This window comes from Pteropus medius, unplaced genomic scaffold, assembly GCF_902729225.1.
Source record: "Pteropus medius unplaced genomic scaffold, Ma_sr-lr_union100, whole genome shotgun sequence".
NCBI lineage: Eukaryota > Metazoa > Chordata > Mammalia > Chiroptera > Pteropodidae > Pteropus > Pteropus medius.
Window position 1 is genome coordinate 3,233,937 of NW_024340696.1, and position 26,222 is coordinate 3,260,158.

At 37.1% G+C, this 26,222-nt stretch overlaps 1 protein-coding gene across 13 annotated transcripts in view; it reads left to right on the forward strand.

Moving 5' to 3' along the window:
- The window catches only part of GAS2 (growth arrest specific 2), a 121,349-nt gene that overhangs the window by 86,197 nt on the left and 8,930 nt on the right, over positions 1 to 26,222 (forward strand). For 11 of the 13 annotated variants that reach the window (XM_039865820.1, XM_039865792.1, XM_039865846.1 and 8 more), the window contains one exon: positions 23,319 to 24,517. The exons of 1 other annotated variant lie outside the window; for it this stretch is intronic. In XM_039865820.1, coding sequence (XP_039721754.1) covers positions 23,319 to 23,537 — 219 coding nt within the window. In that variant the 3' untranslated portion in view covers positions 23,538 to 24,517. Of the gene's footprint in view, positions 1 to 17,262; positions 24,518 to 26,222 lie in introns of those variants that run through there. One more of the 13 variants, XM_039865860.1, reaches the window with a different exon arrangement.

Genomic DNA, 26,222 nt, shown 5'->3' on the forward strand with positions numbered 1-26,222 from the left:
CATGTCAAAACCTGACGCAGGAACACGTGGGAAAATGGGTGAGAAAAGATGACTCTCCTAAATGTCTTTCTTGTAGAGCAGGCAATAAGAGGAATTATGATATTTATGTGTATAGCTTGTATTCTTTAATCATAGTTATATGATTATATATATGGAATCTTCCATCGTCAAGGCTTTAATTATTTAATGACTGCAGCAAAGGCAGCAGTGCAGAATGGCAGGGCATACTCTCCTTTGACAAATGGGACAGCATACACACTCTAAAGACATGCTGTGGTCTACACTCTGGTGTCACTAAGCAACCAAGGGCAGACTGCATTGTATTCTGAGTTATTCACTGAGCTAGAGGGGTCTCCTAGAAGGCCCTTCAGAGCTATGCTTTATGGAGAGCTAGATTAAATGAAACTCAAGGATATTGTGGCTGCTCTCACAGGATATCTATTTCCTGATGCATGTCCCCGCCTCTGCTATTTCAGCAGGTCATGTATGAGTGCAGCCTGATTCAGAATTTTTCACTCACAGGTTTAATTAAAATTTCTAGCAAGCACCATCTATCATTTGTCTTTTGTAATTTTTCTCTCTCAGAGAGAAAAACACAGTGCTCATTACCTCTTGCATGTTTATAGTGCCTTTGTTTCTATAGGAAAAGATTAGTAACCCCTTTAACAGCTCATAATTTTCATTGGGAACCTTAATGGAAAGCAAATCACAATTGTTGATCAGTGCTTTTAGCTAAAAATATGTGAGTAAACTCCCTGAGGTTTATTATTTAACTCAGTATAATATCAAGTTCGGAAACATAAAATCAGCAGGAATTATTTTTTATAATAATGTAACAAAGTAGTTTCCACCTTGAGCTATCTAGACTCCCAGGTCTCACGCTTACAGAAATGGCAGGGGGCGGGGAGGTGAGGGGTTTATCATCTAATTTCAGTATCCCGAAGCAAAATGGAATTTTTATCTTCCCCCAAAACATCAGACTTTAGGTCAAATTAATATAATAATTTTTCTTTTCTTTTCTTTTTTTAGGCGAGGCAACTTTTGGTTGACCTCACAGATTGCAAGGACCTTGTCAGCTTACAATCCCTTATTTTTTTTATTTTTTATGTCTATAGCACCTGGTCTTCGTAGATGGTCTCCCATCCAAGTACTAACCAGGCTCGACCCTGCTTAGCTTCCGAGATTAATAATTTTTTTTCTATTAATCAATTGATGTTTTACATAGCATTTATATGCCTTTGATTAATTCAAGTGGGTATTAAGTTATCGCTTAATGAATAAGATTTGCAGACAAATTCTCTCAGTATGATATATAAAAAGAATGCAGATTTTAGAATAAAATATACGACAGAGCCCTGGTACTGTTTTGTCACTTTGAGTAAGTCATGCAAGGACCGTGAGAATGAAATCCCTCATCTATACAAAGGGGATTAATGACATATATGACAGATTTGTCGTGAGAACTAGAGAGGATACCTAGCATAGTAATGAACACATAGTAGCCTCTTAATAAGGAATGGCTGTCATTGTTATCATCTTTATCCCATCAAAACACGAAGTTTAAAAGAAAAATAAAGTAAAAGGGTTTCTTAGTTGTGAAGTTATGAGGGAAGCACTGTTTGAAGGCTCAACAAAGTTAAGTCTCTGATGATCTGGGCAAAACCAGCTTGGGCAAGTCATATCATGTCAGGGCTCCTTGTCATCATCTGTGAAAAAGAAATCATTGGACTGCTAATCTCTAGGATACTTTGTAGGTAGTTTATATTTCTCACCACCAGCTAAGACTTTCCCTCCCCAGCTGTGCCATAATTAATAGTGTTGTCTGGTGAGCCACTGCTGTTCTGTGAGCCTGTTTCCTTATCTGTAAAATAGATATAGAAATATCTGCATTCCAGATTGCTGTATATTAAGAGCCTGGCCTATAGTTGAAATTTCTTAAACTGTAAGTGGCAGCTAATTAAGGAGTTCACTCAGCCTTTCCCGCATGGAGGTTTGTTTGCGGGATGCTTCGCCATCCTGGCCATGGTCTGGGCACACTCCAAGTTGCCTGTATCTTTCCTCCATGGGCCTGGGAATCAAACCAGGTCCTGCACACGTGTTCTCAGAAGTGGTCTAGGTCCTCCGCTTTTCTTCTATCTCCATTCTCATGGAAGAGCATTTAGCCTTCATTTCTAAGACCTCCCTCTTGATATTCTTTCTACCTAGTTTTTTCATCTAGGTGTTCCCTCCAACTATAAGGTCTGAGGTCATGGGTTAGATTCATTTGCAGACCACTTTGCACCTTCTGGCATGGCCATTGAAGGCTCCAGTAAACCTGATACATGCAAAAGCCTGTGGTTAAATTGCAAGGACATCCTCATTTTTACAGAACAAAAAAGGACCGGGAAGGAATAAAGAAAATTTCCAAGTTCTTCTATTACACGCTAAATGCTCCATCTTCAGGGACTCTGAATGTCAAGGACAACTTGTGTGACCTGTATAAGTTGTGGCTATTTTGTCAACTAAGCCCAGCCTTCTCAATGTATCACAGACCCGCACTTCACGATATCTGAGGAAAAAAAAACCAAAAAACAAGAAACAACCTACAGACTCAAAATACCTCCTTATAGGCTGCATGGACAAACAAGATCAATGAGACAAAGCTTTTGGTGCCCTACCCACCCCTTCTGTTCATCCTGAGTGGGTGGTATTCGGCCCTCCTTCATACTCTCACCTCACTTCTCTGATTCGTTCTGACACTTTATCCTCATTGGAAACAATTTTTTCTTACTCCTGACACATTCTTACTGTATTAGAGCTGTGCTTGACCAGGAAGTGCCAGATGGCACTGAATCATCAGCTACTTAATATTCAAGAACAATATTATATACAGAACAGAACAATGTATGGGCTGATTAAAGGACTTTGCTGATATCTTGGGAATCTGAGAATGCCCCAGTCACCTCCACAGCTGTGCCGTGACAATTTGTATGGATTAGGGACTCTGTCTCCATCTTTACTTTTGCTACTATATCTGCAGCACTTGAATATTTTAAATCTGAGCTCTCTGTGATTTAAAGTACTAGATAGTACGCCACCATCGCTGGAAGTGTTGTTAGAAAGCCTCCTAAATGCCCTTCTGTAGGATGATGAGTCTATAGGAATATAAATGACAAAAAAGAAAAGAAAACAAAACAAAACTATTAACATAGATGGTTTTACTTTTATGGGAGAATTAGCATTATAATATGGAACATGTCAACATGTTAGCATATCCAGGAATTGCTTTCATGCTGATAGTTACTGTGAGTTGTATGTAGTGATCTAAATTGTTTCTGAACATAAAGGAGTACAGTACATACAAGGCAGACTTCTTGGATAAGTCCTACAAAAGAACTTAGTTTTCCATGGGGAGCTTCTGGTAAAAAGCAAAGCAAACAAACAAAGAAAAAGCCACAAAACACACTATATTACTATTGTATTTTTGCAAAGGCAAGCCACCTTTGTTGCAGCCACCTCAGAATAGTTTTAAGTGTTCCTGATTATATCTCATAGTTATGTTAAAACAATCACAAAGCTTGCCAAACTTTCATTTTTTGAAAACAGATCTGCATTTACATCATTGAGTTAAACAAAATTTATGAAAAGGGGAACTTTATCTGAGCTGTCACCATCAATCTTAATTATTTTTAAAAAACAATTGGCTAGATAGAAATACTGGTAGAGATTACTAAGAATGCCTTGAAGTGGGTTTTTGAAGATTAACCAATAATTCCAGCCATGAATCTCATCACTTAACAAGTCAGTCTACATTGTCCATTTATTCACTTACTCATACAGTAAAAAAGATTATCACTTGTCCATTATATGCAAGGATCTGTGTTCAATAATAGTAACTTAGAGTTAATATTAATAATAAATCACATCTCAAGATATATCTTAAACATTTTGTTGAGATCCTAAAAGATAATCAGTAATGTAGGACAGAAATGATTCTAATTATATCTATCACTAATCTTTGTGAATGTTGGCCTTGCATGAAATTGCCGTTTATTTAAATAGACAGAAATAGATTCCTGACTCTGTCGCTGAAATCACAAAATTAATCACAAAATGAATAGAACACAAACGGATGGGACATCATCAGTGTTGGTGAGCTACAAGCTGGTATATCCTTCAGTGCCAAAAATCACATTCATAAACTTCTCCATAGCTATTTGGTATTTTCAGTTCTACCTTTGAGGACTTATCCAAACAGAAGTGAGAAAAGGCTTCTAAAACTACTAAAAACTTATACTCATAGTCACTACCCTATAGATTCTCAGCAATAGCTATATATTAGAATTACCTGGAGAACTTTAAGAAAACTACTTTCCATAAGAAATTCTGATTAAATTAATCTAGAAAGGGTCCTAGTAATCCACATTTTAACATGCATGCCAGTAATTGCCATTATTTTCCCACATGAATTATTTTTCCTTGACACTATGAAATGGGCACAAGCTGTTCTTACAGCTGACATAACACATTTGTTGAGCACTTGTCTGTGTTTCGTAAGGGAGAATAGAAATTAAGACAAAATCCCTGGTCTCAAAAAGCTCATAGACTGAGCTCTCAGAAATGTATAACATAAATCCTATTCCTGTAGTTCATTACACTGTATGACACCGGACAAGTTGTTTAATCTCTGTCATCCTTGGCAATTAAACTGCAAAGGGAGAAAATGAATACATTTCATAAGGTTGTTAAAAGTATTAATGAGATAAATTGTTCAATAGAAAGTCACTATTATTATTATTGTATCATGTTTACCTTCATTATTATTATATACTGCATGTAATTATTTATACAATTACATAAAATTACATAAAATATATACAACTTATATAAATATAATATACATAAGTATATGTATAAAATTTGTATATATGTATACATACACATGTGCATACTAAATATTACTCTCACACGGATATTCTAGAGTGAAATGTAGATTTATTCAGCAAACAAAAGCTGCTTAGTGATTTTAAGCCTAGTAAAAGAAATACAAGGCAACAGTGAGAAATGCTGGGGAAAAACATATTTTTTTGTTCCAATAGAATTTTAACAGTGCCACACTAAATTGTTATTCTAGGGTAAACCCACTCACTTGTGTGCTGCTGCCACCTAGTGCCTAGATTTAATAATTGCAATTTTGCTGCAGAGTTTTTTTCATTGACAGATATTCGAGGTTGGAAAACAGCATGATACCTTGTTAGTTATTTTGAAACAGATGTTAAATAACGTTGAGATGTGTCTGGGGGAATTTATTTGTTCCCTTTCCCTTTGCAAGAATGTAATAGTGAATAGCTGGCTGGCCCAAGCCAAATGGTTTACTGGCACCTTGCTGATCATATGGCTTGTCTGTCTTAAAGGTATCAATCAAAGTGCCTTTGCAACGTGAAACAGTATACATTTCCTTACCGAGTCTGAATTTCAGCAAAGTTCTGCTGTCCTACAAGAAAAAGGAACGTAGCCATCACAGGTCTTCTATTATCACTGTTATTATTCCTAGAGTAACATATTAATTTGTGAGTCTTGCATGTTAATTAATCTCATGGGAATAAAAACAGCACTAAAAAGAGAGCTCCACTGTCAGGAAAAATTAAGAATTTAGTGTTGAGAATAGGAAAATGATTAACATGTGTTTTTTTTTACAGGAATGGTTTCACTATAATTTGACTTTGTATGAACAAAGTCATATGACAAAGAACGGGGTTCCTCAAATCTGGCACTGTTGACATATTGCACCAGATAATTCCTTGTTGTGTGGGATTGTCCTGTGGATGTTTGTAGCATCTGTGTCCTCTGCACACTAGATTCCAGCACAACTCCCTTTCCCATTTGTGAGAATCAAAAATGTATGCAGAAATTGCCAAATATCCCCTGGGTTGAGAACCACTAATATAAAAGCACACTGTGGTAATTATGTCTAAACAAGTGATTTTTTTAATTTTTAAAGATGGTACAATGCCCAGTGAATTGTAAGCAAATTAAATCAATCTGGTTATTATTTATTCACTCATTCATATATTCAAGAGAGGTAGCATTATGTAAAAATTATTCTTAGTTTGTCATTAAATTTTTTGATTAAATAAATTAACATCTTTAAGTTCCATTTTTTCAGCTATAACCCAGAGATAGTAATTATATCTACTTCATAAGGTTAGTGTAAAAATTAAATTAGATATTGCATTAACAGTCTTTCACACAGAATCTACTAATTAGTAATTACTCAATAATTTTTGGTTACTGTTTAATAGATATGTTTAATAATTGCTGTGTGCTAAGGATTGTGCCAGTTTCTAGAGAGAAAATGCTAGTAAACCCAAGATTTTTCCAAAGTAGATTAGAATTGTGTTGGAGAAAAGTTAGATGAAGGTATACATAATCATTTGGATTACTGTGGTAGATGGAGGAATAGAGGGTGCTGTTAGGTCTTATTTTTATTTTATCAACACTAGAATGACAGAGATGCTTTTAGAGAATCGACTCCTACTCAATAGTTAATCAGCTGACTTAAAGAAAAATCCAGCTTCCTGGAACAGTAGGATGGCCACTAGATTTAAAAAAATCATGTCACTTTATACACTCTAAAATTAATTAGCAGAAAAGAAATATGTTTTACCTCTGAAATATATTTTACCTATGCTTATAACTCAGTTTTATGCTGGGTTATAAAAGAAGAGGTTGAGAGAGAAGGTTGATTACAACATATCGATTATAACAAAATGTTTTTCTAACTTAACATGATATACAAGGATTAATCTCAGAGCTTATTCTGGAAGTTGTTTTAAAGTGACAAAATGTTTGGTAAGCCAATTTGTCTTCTGTGTCTCACTTTTCTCCTCTGTCAAATGGAGAATATATACGCTCCCCACTCTACCCACCTCACATGATGTCAGAGAAGAAGACATGATTCCCACCTGTTAATCAGTGGTGCATTTTTGGGGAAGAGGATAACATCAATCCTGGGGTGCGAGAAATAAAATGATGTGAGGTGATTGAGACGTAATTATTTTGATTATTATTGTGATAGATGGAGGAGAAGTATAGGACAAGAGATTAGGCAAAAACCAAGTAATTATAATAAAGATTTTTTTTTAAATATAAAAAATATTTTACCAGGCACATCCCACCTGGCCCAGTCAACCACCTTTAGCCTGGACCATTGCACTAGCCTCCACACTGGCCTACTACAGTATCTACTATTTTTTTCCTTTCTTTCTAGTCACTCTAGATGCACCTTGTGCATCTAGAACAAACTTTTAAAAATGCAAACATGTTATTTCTCTTTTCAGGGTCCTTGAAAGGCTTTAAATTGAATTTAGAAACCAGAACTCTATGGCTCTATAGGGCTCCTGCCTGGTTCTTCAGGCTGGTATAATGACATGGCCTTGTTTTCTTCACCATCATCACCACATACACTTCTGTAGCATCTTCAGTGAGCAAAGAGTACTCTACATCAGTGACTAACTTGATTCCTATGGCTGGAATATTCTTCTCTGCCTGCTGCTGCCTCAACTTCCTTTGACAGATAAACACATACGCATCCTTCAAGGCTCGGCACAAAAGGATCAACTTCCAGGAATCCTTCTTGAACTTCCCAACACTGTTAGTTTTCCTTTGGATCCATTTCAGTTGCATTTTGTTATGTGCAACAGAAAACTGTGTTGGTAGTGGCTTAAATTTCACATTCAGTGAAGTTCAAAGATTGGTTACTACTGCTGTTGGTCCATCAGCACAGGCTTTTTCCCATTAAGGACACAGGCTTTTTCCATCTTCTACTCTGCTGCTCTTGGTGTGTTGGCTTCCATGTTCACATTTCTCCCTTCAATGTCATAAGATGGCTGCTGCAAGCTGGAGACATTGTGTCTGTGTTTGAAAGAGGGAGAGGGTGGGAGGAGTGGTGCCAGTCATGGCTTCCTTTTGGGGATCTCCTTACCACTCGTTGGTCAGTAGAATCATATGGCCACCCCTACTGCAAGGAAAGCTAAGAGCATGAATATTCAGATATCTTAGTCTAGAGAGTAGACACTGAAAGTGAGAAGTTGCTGAGAATGGCTGCTGAGATAGTTAACCTATACTGACTTTCTAAACATGTTATTTTGATCCCTTAACCCCCTGGAATTGTCCTTTATGACCATATAGAACAGGAGAAGATGAACTAAAAGGAAACAATACAAATAACAAAACTCTGTGTTCCTAAGTTAATGTCATGATCTGATCTAAAGATACTATGGTGGTTTTGCTTGGTGTTGGGAGAAATCTAAATACATGTAATATGAAAACAATTTAAAAAGTAACATTCAAGGATAAAATGAAATGGTGTTAGAAAAGATTTTGTAAACCATTAAGTATTATTAAAATGTTAGGAAACTCATTTGAGATTGAGGTAGCCCATTATACTTAAGGTGTGAATACTCTTCCTTTATCTACGACTCCTAAAGTATGTCAAGCGGGGGAAAGATCATCATTAATTTTGTAGTGATTTCAGATAAAACTGCATCCTTATATAGTAAAGTATATGAGAGTCTGCTAGTTAGGTTGTGAAAGAAGAATAAGGTTTTTATAGCAACAAAATAATTTTCTGGGTGATGAAATACATACAGTTTCTTGCTGATGCTCTAGAATTTCTATTTTTCCCATTTTTCTTCTTGTTTTCCTAAGTAGGAGGACTGAGTTTTAAATTTAATTTTAGTTTGTAGAAAGAAATACATGTATCTAGTTAATGAAATGACGCTATAAGATTTATGACCAAAAACAGCAAACTAGCACCATCTTTTTTTTCTTCCCTTTCCACTCTCGTTTTCTCCTGAGTTCTCCCCAGAGGCAACTAGTTTCACCTCTTACAGCTGTTTCTTCATTTGTCTTCACGTCACCAAAAATTATGCTGTTCTTTCTTAGTTTTTAAATTTTAGATATTTTCTATACTATACTCATAAACCCCAATGTAGCCAGAGTAGGAAGATGACGATTTAAAAAATCTCAAACTTCCCCCTCACCCCGCCAAACATATACACTTCTCTTCCTCCTATTGGCCACAATGTTGGTCAAATCAGTATTCAGCATTTACTCTATAACGATCATGCAAATACTGTCACGTGCCACAGTTACTTTTCCTTTTGTAACACTTTCTATTTTCCTTGAAGTCAATAATGTCTCATTTTGTTGTCATAAGTGTGACCAAAAAAACCCTCACTAAATCCCCTTAGCGAACTGTAAAACCCATCACAATGAAGTCACAGGAAGATATGCTAGTTCATCTGTTGGTTTCATTTTCGGCCTTTCCACTTCTTCCCTTTCCCCAGGTCAGCCCACAATGTCACCTGAGATTTCTTTAACTTGCTCTTATATTGGTTCCCCTATTTCCTGGATCATGTGTCTTCTGCAGATTGCTCTATTGTTTTCTTAGAGGTCATCATGAGAAAATGTGTAATCATTCATTCATCCAACATACACTTATTAAACATATATTATGAAAAAACAGTGTTCTAGGAGCTAAGGATATATCAGAGAACAATACAGTAGATCCGAGACTCCCTTGTGGACCTTATATTTGTGTATGCGTGTGCGCGCGCATGTGTGTGTGTGTATATGTCGTGGTTGCCAAATAAAATAAAATCCAGGGACTCAGTTACATTTGAATTTCAGATAAACAACAAATACTTTTCAGTATGAATACATCCCAAATATTGCAGGGGACATACTTATTCTAAAAGAATGCTTTATTGCTTATCTGAAATTCAAATTCAACTGGGTTCCTGTATTTTTATATGACAAATCATATACGATAATTTTTGATATGATATATATAAAATGACAGTTGAGAGGAATTATACCGCATAAGCAATAAACGTAATATGTAAATTGTAGAGCTTGCTAGAAAGTGAAAAATGTCATCTGAGGTGGAGAAGGAAGAGTAAGGCAGGGTAAGGCAAACTGGGAATGCCAGGAGCAGAGACTGCAATTTTAAAAGAGCAGTTATGATAAGCTTCATTGAGAAGGTGAGAGATGAGGAAGACATGAAGGAGGTGAGGAGTTAGCTCTGCAATTGTCTGGAAGAAATGTCTTCTAGACAAAAAGAATGCCAAGTCAGGAGCACGCCTGTGGAGTGGCCTTGGCGTGCTTGAGAAATAGCAAGGAAGCCAATGTGGCTGTAACAGAGCATATTAGAGGCCCCGGTGGTAAGACATGAAGTCAGAGAGGGAACAGGAGTCCAGACCACACAGGAACTGAGAAGGCATTAGGAAGCCTCTGGAGTTTACTCCCAGTGAAATGGGGAGCCATGCAGGGTTTTGAGCAAAGTTGTGTCATGAGGTGTCTTATGCTTTAATAAGATTCTGTAGTTTCTCAGTTGAGAATATACTGAGGAGCAAGGACAGAAGCAGGAAGAACAGTTGAAGGTCATTGAGGTCATCCCGGTGAGATGAAGGAACCCTGGACTCGGAAGATAGCAGGGGAGATGATGAGAACAGATTGGATTTGGGATGAAGTTTTCCTCTACTATTTTATTGTGAAAATTTTCAAACATACACAGAAGTTAATACCCATAGAATTACCATCTGGGTTCTATACTAGACACTGCTATATTTGTGTTATCATATATCTATCCAGTTCTCCATCCTGTGCCTGTGTCATGCCCTAGCCTAAAGTATCTCTGATTCAACTTCTGCAAAAGTGAAGCTTCAGTCTCCTTCTGTGATGATGTCGTCATTTGCTCTATGGGATAGTCACAGGCATAGCAAATCTGGAGTGGAGTGCACTAAATCTGGAGAACTTACTGATCTTTATACTGACTTTCAACCAATTCTTTTTTTTTATTTCAGTGTCTCTCCTCTAGCAGTGAGAGTACCTGGTGATTCTAGAACCTCGACTTCTTAATTTCAAGGCATAGTTTGACTTGCTTCTTTTTGGCAGCTGTCATTTCAGGCTTTTAGTTTAAGCTCTCTCTACCCTTAGTCAGTGATGATTGTTGGTCTGTTTTCCATATTCTAAAAAGGTGTTGACCTTTCTTGTCTACTGTTATATCCTCTCAATTTCCCTTTATCCTGGTGGCTTTGTAACATTTTAATCCTTGCCTTTCATTTGAATGGGGCTTTGAGAGGAAGGAGACATGTTTTTAAATATTTTGTCAGTATAAAAGTTCCAAATGCACTTAGTAATACTTTCGTTTTCCATTTTAAAGGATCTATCAATATGCTAAAGGTACTTTATAAATAGCATCAAAGTAATAGTTTTTCTGTTGTCTGGATTACAGATACTGTTGTTACTTTTCAGGACCCAGGAGACAGACACCAGGTTGGAAATCATTGGTGTGTATTATTCTCACAAAATGTTAACTTTTGGTTCTCCCAGTGCTGATTCCGGTCTGTTGGTTCTTGGTTTCAGTGTTTAGAAGAGAGAGAATGGGAGTTCAGACTGAGTCAGACGAACGTTTGATTAGCGGAAAGAATGGGTTTTCATTGCCTCTTGAAGCCGAGCTTCCCTTCCTGAAGACTTATTGCATCTTTGGGGTGGTTGAATTCTAATTTCAGTAGGGTACATACCAGCTGCAAATCCTTTCTCTAGGTGGCTCTTCTTTCTGGCACCAGCATTTTCTACCCCGTTGCTTTCACTATGCTGAGTATTCTATAAAATATTTATCATAACTTTGCCTTCCCTGTCTAAAATGGTGCTGTAGACCGGTAATTAGATTGCAGCTGAGGTTTCTTAATCTCATTTGGTGCAGAGCTGGGAAAATGGAGACCTTACATAACAAGCAGATGAGAACTGACAGGCAGTCAGCTTTAAGTGCTCCTATACATATTTCCAAGCGGACATGCAAATGGAACTTTTTGCTCACCAATTGTTACATTCATCTGCCAGCTTTTTTTCTCATGTTTGCTTCTAGAAAGAAGCTACTAAGACTCATTTGTCTATAATGAGCCTGGGAAGCAAACTGCCTATGCTAACCCCTCCCCCAGACAGAAACAAGAAAAGCAGGCCAGAATTTTTTTTCTGGCTGGCCTCAATAGCCAGCAGATTTTTGACTAAAGGCCATGTATCTACTGGAGGATTGGCTGTCACCATTTAGGGCACTGCAACAGTTCACTCTTCAAAATGAGAGTTTGAGGATTACATTCTTCATAATGTATGATTTATTACTAAAGAGAACAAATCCCCAAACCGGATATCAGAAGACTAAACCTGTGTTCTTACTGTATGTTCATAAGCCATCCATTTAAACTCTTTAAGCCTCTATTTCACCACTTGTGCAAGAGGAACAGTAATACTGGCCTGTGTGAGCACTGGGCAGGTGTGGTAACAAAATGAAATGATACAAGAGGAAGTACTCTAAATGGTATAGGACCTCTCTCCTATACCATTTTCTTTTGGAGTATGGACTCTGGGTGAACCTAATTTTCAACATTTTGTATGAGTGAAACAATAAGGTTCAAATTCAGATAAATTCTTCCAAGCATGTATTAAGCACCTTCTTTGATCTGGGTGTGGGGTATGTTCAGAACTGGGCAATATGATCATCAATGGAGATGTTACTAAAAAACACAAGTTCAGCTGCTCACCACTCGAAAGCTAATACTTGAGAGACAAATATTAGGTGGGAAGGAAAGTTTACCTTATTCAGGAAGCTGGCAACCTGGGAAGACTGTGGACTAATGTCCAAAGACTCTCTCTGAAGTTCTGAACCAAGCAGAAGAATTGCAAGGGGGAGGAAGGGGGAGCTAGCAGGAGCTCTGTGCTGGCCAGCACACAGCCAATGTGCAGCGAATCATTTTCTTGGTTATATGGAGACTTGCTGCCATCAAGGTTGTTATTCTCTGCTTTGGTCTGGTCAGACCTAGGTCTTTCCTTATCTCCCCAACACATCTGGTTCTGCTATCCCCTGGGGCCTTGTTCTGTAAAGTCTCAACAAAGTTCTGATTAGCATGGTTAATGATCCGGTAAGTTCTTGGGTGAGAGAGAAAACAAGCAAGGGCTAAGAATGCTGCTACTATGGAATTACTTTTGCTGTATAATGTAGCCTGGTTTTAGGGACATCATAAAATGCCAACGTATATTCCTAAAGATAAGAAGAGTTGTCTATAGGAAGAGGTTAGATAAGAACTCAGACAACCATGACCCTTGGCAAAGCCCTTTTTAGGGTGTAAAGTTAGATAGTAATCGGCATTGTCTTTGAAGTCAGACTCAGGTTCAAATCTAAACTTGGTGACTGCCTAGCTAGCTGACCTTAGGCAATTTACTTAAACTTTCTAAGCTACTGTTTTGACATTTTCTCATCTGTAAATGCAGATAATAATGTAAAACACTTAAAGTTGCTCCAAGAATTAAATGAAATAAAACCTGTAAGAAGACTATCATTATCATCACATCAATAATATTATTGTTTTAATAATAATAATAACAATAATGGAGGACTACTATTTAGTATCATGTGCCAGGCACTGTTGCTACATACTTACACATATTAATATCTTTGTCCAAACAACAGGGAGGGAATTATTATAATAATTATAATAATAATAACAATTATTATTATTATTATAATTACTATAATAACAGGGAGGAGGGAATTATTATAATAATTTTACAGATGAGAAACCGAGGCACAGAAAGATTAAATAAATGTCTCAGGGTTATGTATCTAGTTGATAGTAACCATATCTTGGCAGTCTGGAAAAGACAAAACAATTGATAGCTTTTGCTCTGGTTACTCTTATTCATCTCTCTGAAGCTTTATCTAAGAAAAGAGAGTAATAAATAAGGATTTTTAGGAAAATAAAAATGAGACAATAAATATGAAAGAAGTTTTATAAACAATAAAGTGATAATTCCAAAATCTTGTGGGTTTTTTTTCATATAATATTTTACCATTTTTAATTTCAAATAGCTAGAGAGGTTGAGATGAATCTCCAACCTTCATCTAATAAGTCTTCACATGTCAGCTGTGGTTAACAGAGCCTCGGTTGCCCTATTAACAGGCAACCTTATCACTTACCTGAAAAATGCAGGTATCAGCCTTTCAAAATGGCAAACTAGTGATTGAACATCTGCCATCTTACTCCTCCATGTGTCAGGGTACCTTAGGCAAATAGCTAAATTCCCTGTCGCCCAATTTTGAGCATATGCCATTTCAGTATAATATTAGATGGTGACAGAGTCTGTTGTCCTATAAATTAATTTAACAGTCTTTCTCTGGAGAGCAGATGCCTGCATTCTAAAAACAATATTTTCACTCAAGTTATGATGGCTTGTAAAAACACAGTGAATGGAATTGACAAGGAGGTATTAAGAAGCATATGATATCCCAGGAGGCTGAACTGATCTAAGGTTAGGTGGGTTTTCTCGTCTAGGCAGTCAGTGTCAGAGACTGCTGTCACTTAAGGGGATGGCTCGGATGGAGAGCAGTTAACACAATGTGCAGTTGTGGTCAGCTAAGTAGGGAAGGGCTTAATGAGAGCTGGGCTTGTGCTGAGTGACCTTGTCAAACACTTAAGCATTAAAAGACATAAAGGGTGTGAAAATTTTATCAATTTGTTACTATAGTGAACAATATATTTTTAAATGCCTTCTAGGTATAATGAGGATTTGTGAAGACAGTCATGAAGAGAATAATATAATGAATTAATTCTGGATTTATTCAGGATATTTTCTTCTCCCTCCTCCCTTCTCCTTTCTCTCCTATTCATTGCACTATTGACTCTCAATAGAATCGCGCTCTTTTTAAATACGATTCTTGTTACAGCTTCATTCTTGTATCTATAATCTATCTTTCTCTCAAAGGAATTCTCTGAGCAATAGTTGATGTGAACTATCTTTCACATCCTGTATTTTTCAGACCGTCTTCTAAAGACAAATCATTTCATCTTTTCTTTCTTCTTATCTTTCCAAGAATAAGTAATGTTTTCTAGTATCATATATTGTAATTGTTGCTAGGTATACAAAGGATGTGACCCTTTCGGGAAGTTACAAGGAGTTAGAGAAAGATGGACAGAAAATAAGGCAACAAAGTATTAAAAGTCCTTTGCAGGGAAATCACGAGATCCAAAGAAGATAAACTAAAGGTTAGAGAGTGCAAAAGTATTCCATAAAGGCAGTAGTGCTGGGTGGAGCATTAGTAGGTGTTTGCTTTGTTCATTCGTTTATTTAATAAGCGTTTATTGAGTGTCTACTGTATACTTGGCTACTGTGCTGGGCCCTCAGGGTCTGAAATTTAACAAGGAGTAACTTACCTGGCACTCAACAAATATTTGTTGAATGGCCAAAGGAAGAAATTTCATTTTAATTCACCTGGTAAATGTGAAGCAATTCTCTGCATGTAGAAAAGCATGAAATTTTCAGGCGATTCTAAATTCAGAATATTTTTGTGATAGGTGATTTGAAAGGTAGCATGGGCACAGACGAAAAGGGCCACAGTATAGCTGTGTAGTTGTGCAGTGCACAGTCTGCACAACAGTATGTGGTCATTCTGTCATAGAGAGAAAGAAGGTGAAAAAGTAGCAGCTGAGCCATAAAATGCTTTGTGTGTCAGGCTAGATGTTCTCATGGTGGGGGCGGGGGAGGGCAGGGACAGAGGTAGGAGAAGGGATATCGGAATTGCTGGTGAATTGTTTCTCCAAATTATGTATGCTTTTGCCCACCCTGGAGATGCAGATTCTGCCCAGTCCCTACACACAGATACACACACAGACACACACAGACACACACAGACACACACACACACACACACGCGCGCGCTATTGCTTTCCCACAATCTTTGCCACAGACTTCTTATGCTGAGAATGAGTCATATGCCTCAGGTGGGCTGGATCTGAAAATGGCTGAGAAACACTGCAGGTAACCACTCACAGGTTTTTAAGCAAGGCAGTGGCATGATCAGATTTTCCTTTTAGGAAGATCACTCTGGCACTGGAGTAGAGAGTAGATTAGGCAAGTGTGAGAGATTATGAGGGCATCCTGCTGGAAAGCTTTCACATCTTCCAGGTCTAATGACATTGGTATTCAGAATGCTTGATAGATGCTCCTGCTTCCCTCTGTTTTCAAGGTCACCAACAAGAGATTCAAATCCCGATAAAACAGATTTGTCAGTGTTGTCCTGAGAAGGTGGTGACATCTGAAGCATTTCATAGGAATTATGATTTAGGACAGATGTGAGCAGTCAAGCAGAGCTATGCTGGGGAATTGATAAAATAAACCTATCAAATACAAACATGAAGCATTTAACTTTAAATTCTGCTTGTCTGAAAGACAGTTCCTATTAGTCATTGTTTATTTGGTGGTGTTTTTACTTGTCTTGTTGCTTGTATAATATAGCTGCATACAGCTTGGTCAGTTTAAAAAACAAATACACTACCAATAAATCCATAAAAAGTTTCAGTTCTCCTATATGACCATTTTTCCCTCATTTAGTAAAAGCTATGATTTCTGTGATCTACATAAATATCAGCTGTGCCTTGTCAACAAAAAGTAAATTGACGTATTTCTGTTTCTAATTCTAATTAATGTACCCAAGAAGAAGAAAAAGACATACTTTTTCTTGCTTTAAGCTCTTAAATGCCTATACATAATGTGATTCTAGTCTGTTTCTTCAAATTAAAGAGAGAGGGGGAAAAAATTTCCTTTCTGAAATCCTGTTATCACATATAGGAGCCAGAGTACTGGATCTCCTGATGCCTCAGCGACCTCAAGATTTATGGGGAGCAACTGATGAATCATTTCTAAAATTTTTGAATTTTCCATTATGTTCTAAGCTGATATAGAAGAATTAACTTGCATCCTTTTAACCCATTTTTTTTTCTTTGAACTAAGTATCTGGATGAGCTACAGAACTTGTTGGTTATGGGATAGTTTTTTACATTATAATATTGGGAAAATAAATTGAAAGTTGGCACTAGAAAGCAGTCTTTAGGTAAACACATTGTAGCCTAACAAAATGTACATTGAATCCAAAAAGACAAAGTTAGGACTTACTTGACATGTTTTAAACTATGGCTGGGCCAATATATTAAGTGATTCACCCACCTTTAAATAGTGGATTCATTTTAGAATAATTTTTAGAAGAGGACAGCTCAATTGTATATTAATTGTATGTTTATTCCCAATTGGGAATAAAGGAGATGTGATTTCTAGCCTGGCTTTGGGGAACCCCTCTGTGACTCTCTCCCTGCTGTTTGTGCGTTTGTGAAATGGGAGTATTGCTAATGACCTCAATGTTTTTTTTTTTATCCTCTTTCTTTCAACAAGGCGTATTTGCAGACTACCTGGCATATGTCTTCTAATACTACGAGTCTGTCATCTAAGAAAGAAAGGTTCCATTTTGCTGGCACACAGGAAGAAGTCTCCTATGAAAACAACACATAATTAAGCATTATTATAGAACAAAGTCATAAAACAAAAATGTCTTTGTTAAGAATGGGAATGCTTCTTCCCATTACTAAAGAAATTACAAAAAACAAAAACAAAAACAAAAACAAATGTAATTTTGAGGTGTACTGATTCTTTTCTCCGGGCAAGAAAACTATATCACTCACAGACATCAAAAAAGAAAATGTTTGCAATGTTTCTGACAGCCCAGATCTGCTTACAGAACTTGCTTAAGGCCATTGGGTGAAATATCGAGATGAGATTGTTATTGTTTTGGTTTTTTCCCTTCCATGTTGAGAGGTGTTGCTGTCTCTAAAGAGTCCTTTTCTTTGTTGCGATCAGGGGCACAGTGAGAATGAGGCCAGTGGTTAAAAAAAAAAAAAGATACAGTAACAGCCAGAATAGCCTCCCATACAAAAACTGCTTTGCTAGATACAGTGGGGAAGATTTGTAGCAACTCTAAGTTATTTTTCTTTACTGGAGAAAAAATGCAACAGACAATAGCATAGAAAATCAGTATTAAATACTCAAATGACCTGTGCGATGATGCTCCTGGTCAAGAGGAGTTATCTTTTGGAATAGAGAACACAAAGTTCTTCAACACTGTGAGGCATTGAAAAGAAAGAAGCTGTAAGATATACACTGAACTCAAAGCCCAGTCCTACTTAGGCCTACAGATACCTGGCAAAAAAAATATCTTCTATCCTATTACCTGCACTCGACACATGTTTATTTCTGAAATAACTAGGGCCACTAGAGGATAATCTTCTGAATTAAATTCAGTGTTTAGTTAGGGTTTATTAGAACATAACACTATAAATCTTTTGACATGGGCATTTAATCTACTCAAGCTACTTATTACTATTTCTGATATTGATGATCCCCTGCCTGTGCTAAATTACCTTTAGTAATTAAGCAGATATGAACATCCAAATCTAGAAGCTTTACAAAATAAATGGGTGTGGCGTAATGGAAAAAAGTAGCCTTTTTCCCACCTTATACCAGTTCTGTCACCTCTGATTTGTGGTGTGATTTTGCACTGGTTGTTTAAGAGCATATTATTATCTTAAGAGTATTCTCTTTTCTATCTATAAAGTGAGAGTAATAACGATGATGATATAGGTTAGGCAAAGGAAGTAGAGCTTGTGGAAGTATACACGAAAAGGAGTACTACATGATTATAGTATTGACGCTGTTCTGAGCTCCCATCTGTGAAATCTCAAAAATGAGAAGTACATCGTCATTCTCTTCAGAGAACTCACACCTTATTTAAAAAGTAAATTAGCAATTACAATACAGTACTAGAAGCAGTGAAACAATAAAATCATATGTAACTAAACAGTAGTATGGAAAGGAATTAATCACGTACCTGATGAGCAGTGTGATCATGGAGGACTTTTCAGGTGGAGGTGATGTTTGAATTGGGAGGTTTGTGGTCCCGGTGAGTAGGAAGAGCAGGGCAGAAAGGACATTCTACAATTAGGAGCAAATGTGAAAAATGTGAAGTCTGTTTTCTATGAATATAGAACTAAAAGAACTCATGGGTTCCAGAGCTCAGGCAAGGGCAGTTGAGGCTGCAGAGATTGCCATGGAGATTAATATAGGTAATAAAGGGAACCGAATCTCAGCCTACAGGAAAGAGGGAGCTCGTGAAGGTATTTAGGCAGGAGACAATCACACTTGTGTTTTAAGGAATTCCTTTCGGTAGTAATTTACTAAATGGATCAGAGAGGGCAAGGTTAGAGGCAATCAGACCTTTACAGTAGCCCAGGGAAAAGAGGAGGCACTTAATGAAATAGCAGCAATGGCAGCAAACACCCTGAGGAACATTTAGGAGGAAAATGAATGCTTTTGGTATTTGACTAGTTAACAGATAATGGCCATTCCATCAACTTTATTAGGAAAGGCTTGTGGAGCCTTCCAGTGGAAAGTAACAGACATATCCTTGCATTTGGAAGCTCAAGAAAGAGGCAAGGGCTAGGGTTAGAATTTTGGAGACAAAAGTAGCCGGTAGTGAAAACCATGAGTTTGCGAATAGAGAGTGGTTAGAGTGAGAAAAGCAGTAGAAGAAAAGACAGAATCCTTTAGAACAGCAAAACTTAAACATAGGTAGAAGAAATATAACTTATGATGGAGGCAGAGAAAGAACAACCAGGTAAGTAGCAGGAGATCCAGAGCAGAGCCCTGTCAGAGAGAACAAAGGAACAGGGAGTTTTAAGCAAGGAATGGTCAGTACTACTAGATAGCTTAGTTGAGTGATCAAAAATGATAAGGATTAAGGACCATGCATTGAAATTGATAATTTTAGAAGCCATCTGGTTTCCTTTCCTGATGCAATCAGTTAAGAAATGGGGGCAGAAGCAAAGCCTATCGTGGGTTGGACAGTGAACAGGAAGTTAGAAGTGAAGACACTGAGTGTAAACTTAACTCTCAGGAATCTCAGACGTAAGGAAAATATGTGAAAACCAAGCAGACTGAGGTGAAAGGAAAAAAAGTTTTGCTTTGTACAAGAGTGGGAGAGGCTTGGGTATGTTTATTTCCTGAAGGTTACGGACCTTTATGCAATAAATTGGAGAGAAGAGAGATGGGACGTTTGATGTAGCAAGGTTCTGCATGAGTAGCAATGAGAATTAGGACATAGGGAGAAGAATTGACTTTGGACAGAAAGACTTTTTGTGATGAAGACAATGGGGAAAAGGATAAATATAGGATGAAGGAAAATAGACAGTGGAGGTGCCAAGAGAGAGGAAGTCAGGCCTGATAAAGGTGAAGTCATCAGTAGACTAATGAGGATGGAGATAGGTACTGTGTTTGAGAATAATGGAAAGGAATAGGAAATGGAGCTGACTAAAACAAAATAAAAGGATCAATTAATTGCAATTGGCCTAATGTCACTAATCCCAGAGATGGGAAGAGTTCTTCCGGCAGAGTTCAGCAGCTCTGTCCTGGTTTAGAAGGAAGATTACACACTTGATTCAAGATTGAGGTTTTATAGGACAAACACTGGGGAGGGAGGGAAGAAAAGGTGGGAGGAGAGAGTAGAGAGCAATTTGGTTTATGATTTGCTTTTAGGTTAAACAGTAAGGGTTTTGTTTATGGAGGTGAAGGTAGGTTTTAATTTTTTTGTTTTGTTTTTATTTATTTTGAGACTGAGCACATACTAAGAAAAGTCATGGAACTTAAATCTCTACAGTCAAGGCTGTAAATCTCAATGTCCCTGATACCTGAATCCCATGCTTGAAACCATTGCTTAGTTTGTCCACTGGCTTTCTTAGCAAATTATAGGTTGCTGATTAGCTATAGGAAAGATATGGAAGGGGAAGTGGGCAGAAATTTAATTCCTGTGTTATGCAAATTCAATATGATTCTGTTTCATGTTGGATCTACTTTGCAAAGTCCTTTGGATTCATTAAAGAATCTGCAAGCAGAGTTTGTACTTAAATAGTTATGTACTCCAGATGTAAAAACATTTCTGTCACTATTTTTAGAGTTAACTAATTGTTTAAAAACTGTTCTGTCTGGTGATTCTTTCTGGTTGAATAGCCTCACAATCAAATGAACTTCATCACTGTGCCGGAGGCATTCATACCAAGAATGTTTAGAGGCAATTCTTAAATGTAATTCGCAGGCCTAAGAGGCGCCAGAACTTCAACAATAGACAAAGCCACTCTCTGGAACAGTGAGAGAAGTGATCAAAGTACTATTTTGACACTGTCTTTTGTTCCAGTAACTCTAAGTTGTGGAAGCAGGAAGTTGAGAGTCACACATGGGAATTTGTGGAAATAGGCCAGTGAAATTATAAAAGACTTGATCGTTTACTATTATTTTATTTTAGTATTATTATTAGGAGGAACAGTTGTGGGAAAAGCATTAGATTGGGAGTCAGAAAATCTGGGTCCTATTCTAATCAAATCACATAAAAGATCTGGGCCTCGATGTCTTCATCTGAAAAAACAAAAACATGGTACCACCGACAAGACTGGGGGAAGGCAAGCTAAATCCTGATGGCTTTTATTTACAGGTTCTCATTGACATTTTGTCTGATTAGTAGATTCCGATGCTAAAATAAATTTAAAGGCTTCTAGCTAGAAAGTGTTTTGATGCAGGACAGGGCAAATTTCTCCAAGTAGCGGGGAGACCAAGCCTTGCACCAAGAGAAGAAGAGGGTCCCCAGAGAACTCTGTCCCCCCTCAGGGTGTGAGGGTGAAGGAGGAAGAGAAAATATCTAATTATTGAGATCTCCAGCAAGGCACTCTTATCATTGGGCCATCTATTAAGTCTGGGTCTAGAAGGCTTCCTAGTGATTTAGCCTTAATATGGGCCAGGCACATTCTACACCTGCCTCAGAAGTCTGGGTCTTGGTGAAGAAGTCTAAAAGCCTGTACATACAGGACTTCGTCCTGCTTTTCCTGTTTCTTACAAAGGAGATCTAATTATAGGATAGCGTTGTAGTTTAGCCAGCCTTTTACAGGCTGGACTTCTTGGTCCCCTCCCATAGTTAGTTTAGGAGGAGGAGGGGTCCCTAGGGGTTCTCCTGGCCTGGCTGCAGGGCTGATCAGCATACTGCAGTCTCTGAATGTAGCTTGATGAACATTTTAATTCTCTTGCCTCCTCCCTACACTAGTTAAGAATTTTTCTTCTTCTAAAATTATAATACTCTAAATGAGAATGACCAGTGGTTATATGTAATTTAATTCTAGTAGTTTAGAGACTAATAGTTTTAATTATTGATATTTGGCACATCTGTATTACTTCGCACAATCTTTAGTTTTGAAAATTTCTTCGTGTCAACCACGTGAGTCAGTATTTCTTAGCTTGAGTTCGTGGATGGATTTCTGAGAGTCTGCGAAACCCCTGAACACACATGCAAGATTTTGTGGATACGAGCTTACACAGATTCCAAAGCTTTAATCAGATTCTCAACAAGTAAATGAAGGCAGTAACAGCACAAGTCATCCCCCACTCAATGGGAGTCAAAAATGTCCGGATCTCAAGCTGACACAGAGTAAGAGGAATTAAAACCGATTTTATAGACTATAATGAAAACAACTTCCTCACACAACTACAGCCCCTTGCAAAGATTGCATTGCCAGGATGACTTCATAATATTGTGGGCAGGTGAGAGGGTCAGCAGGGTCTTTGATGATGGGGCAACATTCCCCCTTAATCTCACATTTTCTAATATTTGAAATAAGCCAAAATCAAATTCTTTGGTTCTCCATGGCAAACCTCTACAACTCTGACATGTTTTTTACTAGATAGAAAGAACCATATATTCTTCACTTTTTCTGTCTGTAGCCTTGTTAACCTGCAGGTCTAACTGGCACATGGGCTTGAAGGTAAGTTTTCTTTGATAGATGTATTCCAAAGTAATTAGGAAGAATAAGAGTAAAGAAAAACAAAAATGTTTGGCCCTTCAGTAACATCTTGCCTTGGAAGACTTCAGTTTTTCTGAGTGCATTTTCAATTCTATTTTGTATCAAATATTTGTGTACTCATTAGCATTATATCCAACAGCAGACATTTCTGTGGTCTTCTAAGTCCCGTTTCAGAGGGAAATAACTTGGTGGGGAGACTAAAGCACTGATAGGAGATAGTAAGCAGGATATGGGGGCAGAGATGAGTCTGTAACAGAATGTCAAGTGTCAGAGAGAAGACTCCAGACACATGGAACCAAGCAAGGGATTGTCCATGGACCCTGATTCACACAGCAGGGCAAAGCTTGGTTCTGGGACGTGTACCCATGATCCAGTTGCATGGAAAAAACAAAGCTGCTTGTATAAACTATATGGTAACTCAGACACTGTGCACTGAGTAGAAAAACACCAGGGCACGAAAACAAGACAAAAAATAATAGCGACACTAGAACAGAAAGTCGATTTGAGATACTGGAAGAGTTCTCAGAATTTAACGCTTTTGCTTTCCTTTCATTTCAGATGCTGCACAACAAACATGTCATGGTCCGTGTGGGAGGAGGATGGGAAACATTCGCAGGGTATTTGTTGAAACACGACCCCTGCCGGATGCTGCAGATCTCTCGTGTGGATGGCAAAACATCCCCTATCCAGAGCAAATCTCCAACCCTTAAGGACATGAATCCAGATAACTACCTGGTGGTCTCTGCCAATTATAAGGCTAAGAAGGAGATTAAATGAAACTAGTTGGTCACTGCAAGGGGACTCTCATAATGGCCTGTATCCACTTCTTCAGTGTAGTCAGTTTAGTTCACATGCTCTGAAAATTACTTTGGAAAAAGGCGTAACAGACAGAAAAATGTCATGTTGAAAATGTTCAAAGAGTAGCACTATTTATTTTAATGCTTCTGTAGAAAATGACCTATTAAAAAAAATTCTAACCTCAGATTTAAATTAGACAAAGTGTAGGCAAATCATCACTTCTCAATATGTGAACATGGTATTTAGAACACAATAGTAGAAATACAATTCTAGCTAAAGATAAAAATTGTTATTAGAAGAAAATATTTAGGATTTACAGATAAGAAAACAGAAAGTGCCTGCTTTATGGCTACAGCATAAAAGCACCCCAGACATTTTATAACTGCAGGATTTTTAAGCTAATTTTTAAAAAGTGACAATTAGTGTGATGATGTGCTACTAAAAATGTCCAACAGCACTATAAATAAGTACAGAGTATTTACGACAATGATACTTTACTGGAAAGGCCACTTCAGAAAAGTTTACATTCACTTGGAAGATTGCCTTAAAGTTTATCCCTTACCTATGACCAAATATCCGGGGTAGTTTGGGAAGTTTTCAGAACACCTCTTAGAGACTCGCTTAATGAATTGTTCCACACATTCCTGAGAACATGGCTGTGTAGAGACTGACCGAGTGTAATCCACACACATAAGCTGACTTACATTTATATTTTGACAGAGTAAATTGTACAGTCAAAAGTACGTTGACTTCAAGTTATTTTAAAGCATTTTCTTTTTAAACTATATCTTTAGTTAATCCTACTTTGCTATGCTGTCTAGTGAAGTGAATTCACTGTAGCTAATAATGTTACAGACTTATGTATACCCTTGTACACCTGGGACAGAGCTGTTTCATACCCATAAACAGCAGAATGTTGTCCTCATTGATTCAAGAATTAAAAAGACATTAAAAAAATTTATCTGTCTCTATATCAGTGCTTCATTCTGAAATACAGATAATCTTCAAGTGGCATCTTTTCCTGAGAGTTATAGGAAGAGTCAAATTAGTTACCTAGTAAAGTTGCCTATTGCTTCACTTTGGGCAGCTGAGTGGTGGTACTGTGTCTAGGTTTTATCACAGGTAAGTGCTCCCTTGTGTTTAAAAAGTATAGGGGAAGTTAATTTGTCATTTCCTCATTCTTTAAAAACAACATTCACCTTTCTTGCTCCAAAATGTCAGGAAGAAAGTATCTCGGTTTGTCACATGACTAATTTAGTCAAAGCATATACAATCTGTTAATTGGGGAGTTTTTAAACAACAGAGGTAGTGTAATTTGATGGTGCCGGAAGTGGTGATAATATTTCTAGAAAAAAAAATTAAGTTTTGTAGGAAATAAAATCACCTTGAAACAGCAAATAATGATATCTTAAAATACAGATATCGAGTGATTTGATTTTTGTTACTAAACTAATATTAATTAATATTGAATTTCTCTGTATAGTATCAGTAATATTTCTATCAAAACTTTCTCCTGTACTTAAAGTTTTCCCATAAACATATTTATATCTTTAAAATATATTTAAAAAAATTTTCAATTACTATTGACATTCAATATGATCTTAGTTTCAGGTGTATAACATAGTGGTTAAACATTTATATAACTTACAAAGCGATCCCCCTGATAAGTTTAGTATCTACTTAACACAATACAGTTATCATAATATTATTGGCATATTCCCTATGCTGTACTTTACAATCCTGAGACTATTTTCTAACTGCCAATTTGTACTTCTTAATACCTTCACCTTTTTCTCCCAGCCCCCCAAACCCCTCCCATCTGGCAACTATCAGTTTGTTCTCTGTATCTCTTAGTTTGTTTCTGTTTGTTTGTTTTTTATTTTGTTTTTTAGATTCCATGTATAAGTGAAAACAGTATTTGTCTTTCTCTGTCTAATTTGTTAGCATAATAACCTCTAGATCCATCCATGTTGTTGCAAATGGTAAAATGTCATTCTGTTTTATGGTGGTAATACTCCATTGTATATATATATATGTACCACTTTTTTATTCAGTCATCTGTCGATGGACTCTTAGGTTGCTTCCATACTTTGGCTATTGTAAATAATGCTGTAATGAACATAAGGATGAATACATTTTTTCGAATTAGAGTTTTTGGATTTCTTCAGATGAATACCTAGAAGTGGGATTGCTGGGTCATATGGTAGTTCTATTTTTATTTTGAGGAAGCTCCAAACTGTTTTCTATAGCAGCTGCACCAATTTGCAATCCCACCAACAGTGTATTCACCATATCCTTACCGACACTTGTTGTTTATTGATTTATTGATGGCCGCCATTCTGACAAGTATAAGGTGATATCTTATTGTGGTTTTGATTTGAGTTTCCCTGATAGGTAGTGAACTTGAGCATCTTTTCATAAGTCTACTGGTCATTTGTATGTCTTCTTAGGAAAAGTGTCTGTTCAGATCTTCTGCCCATTTTTTAATTGGATTGTTTTGTCTTTTCGGTGTTAAGTTCTAACTTCCTCATATATTTTGGATATTAACCCCTTATCAATGAATCATTGGCAATATCTTCTCCCATCTAGTAGGTTTTTCATTTTGCTGCTGGTTTCCTTTGCTGTGCAAAACCTTTTTAGTTTGATGCAGCACATTTTTAAATT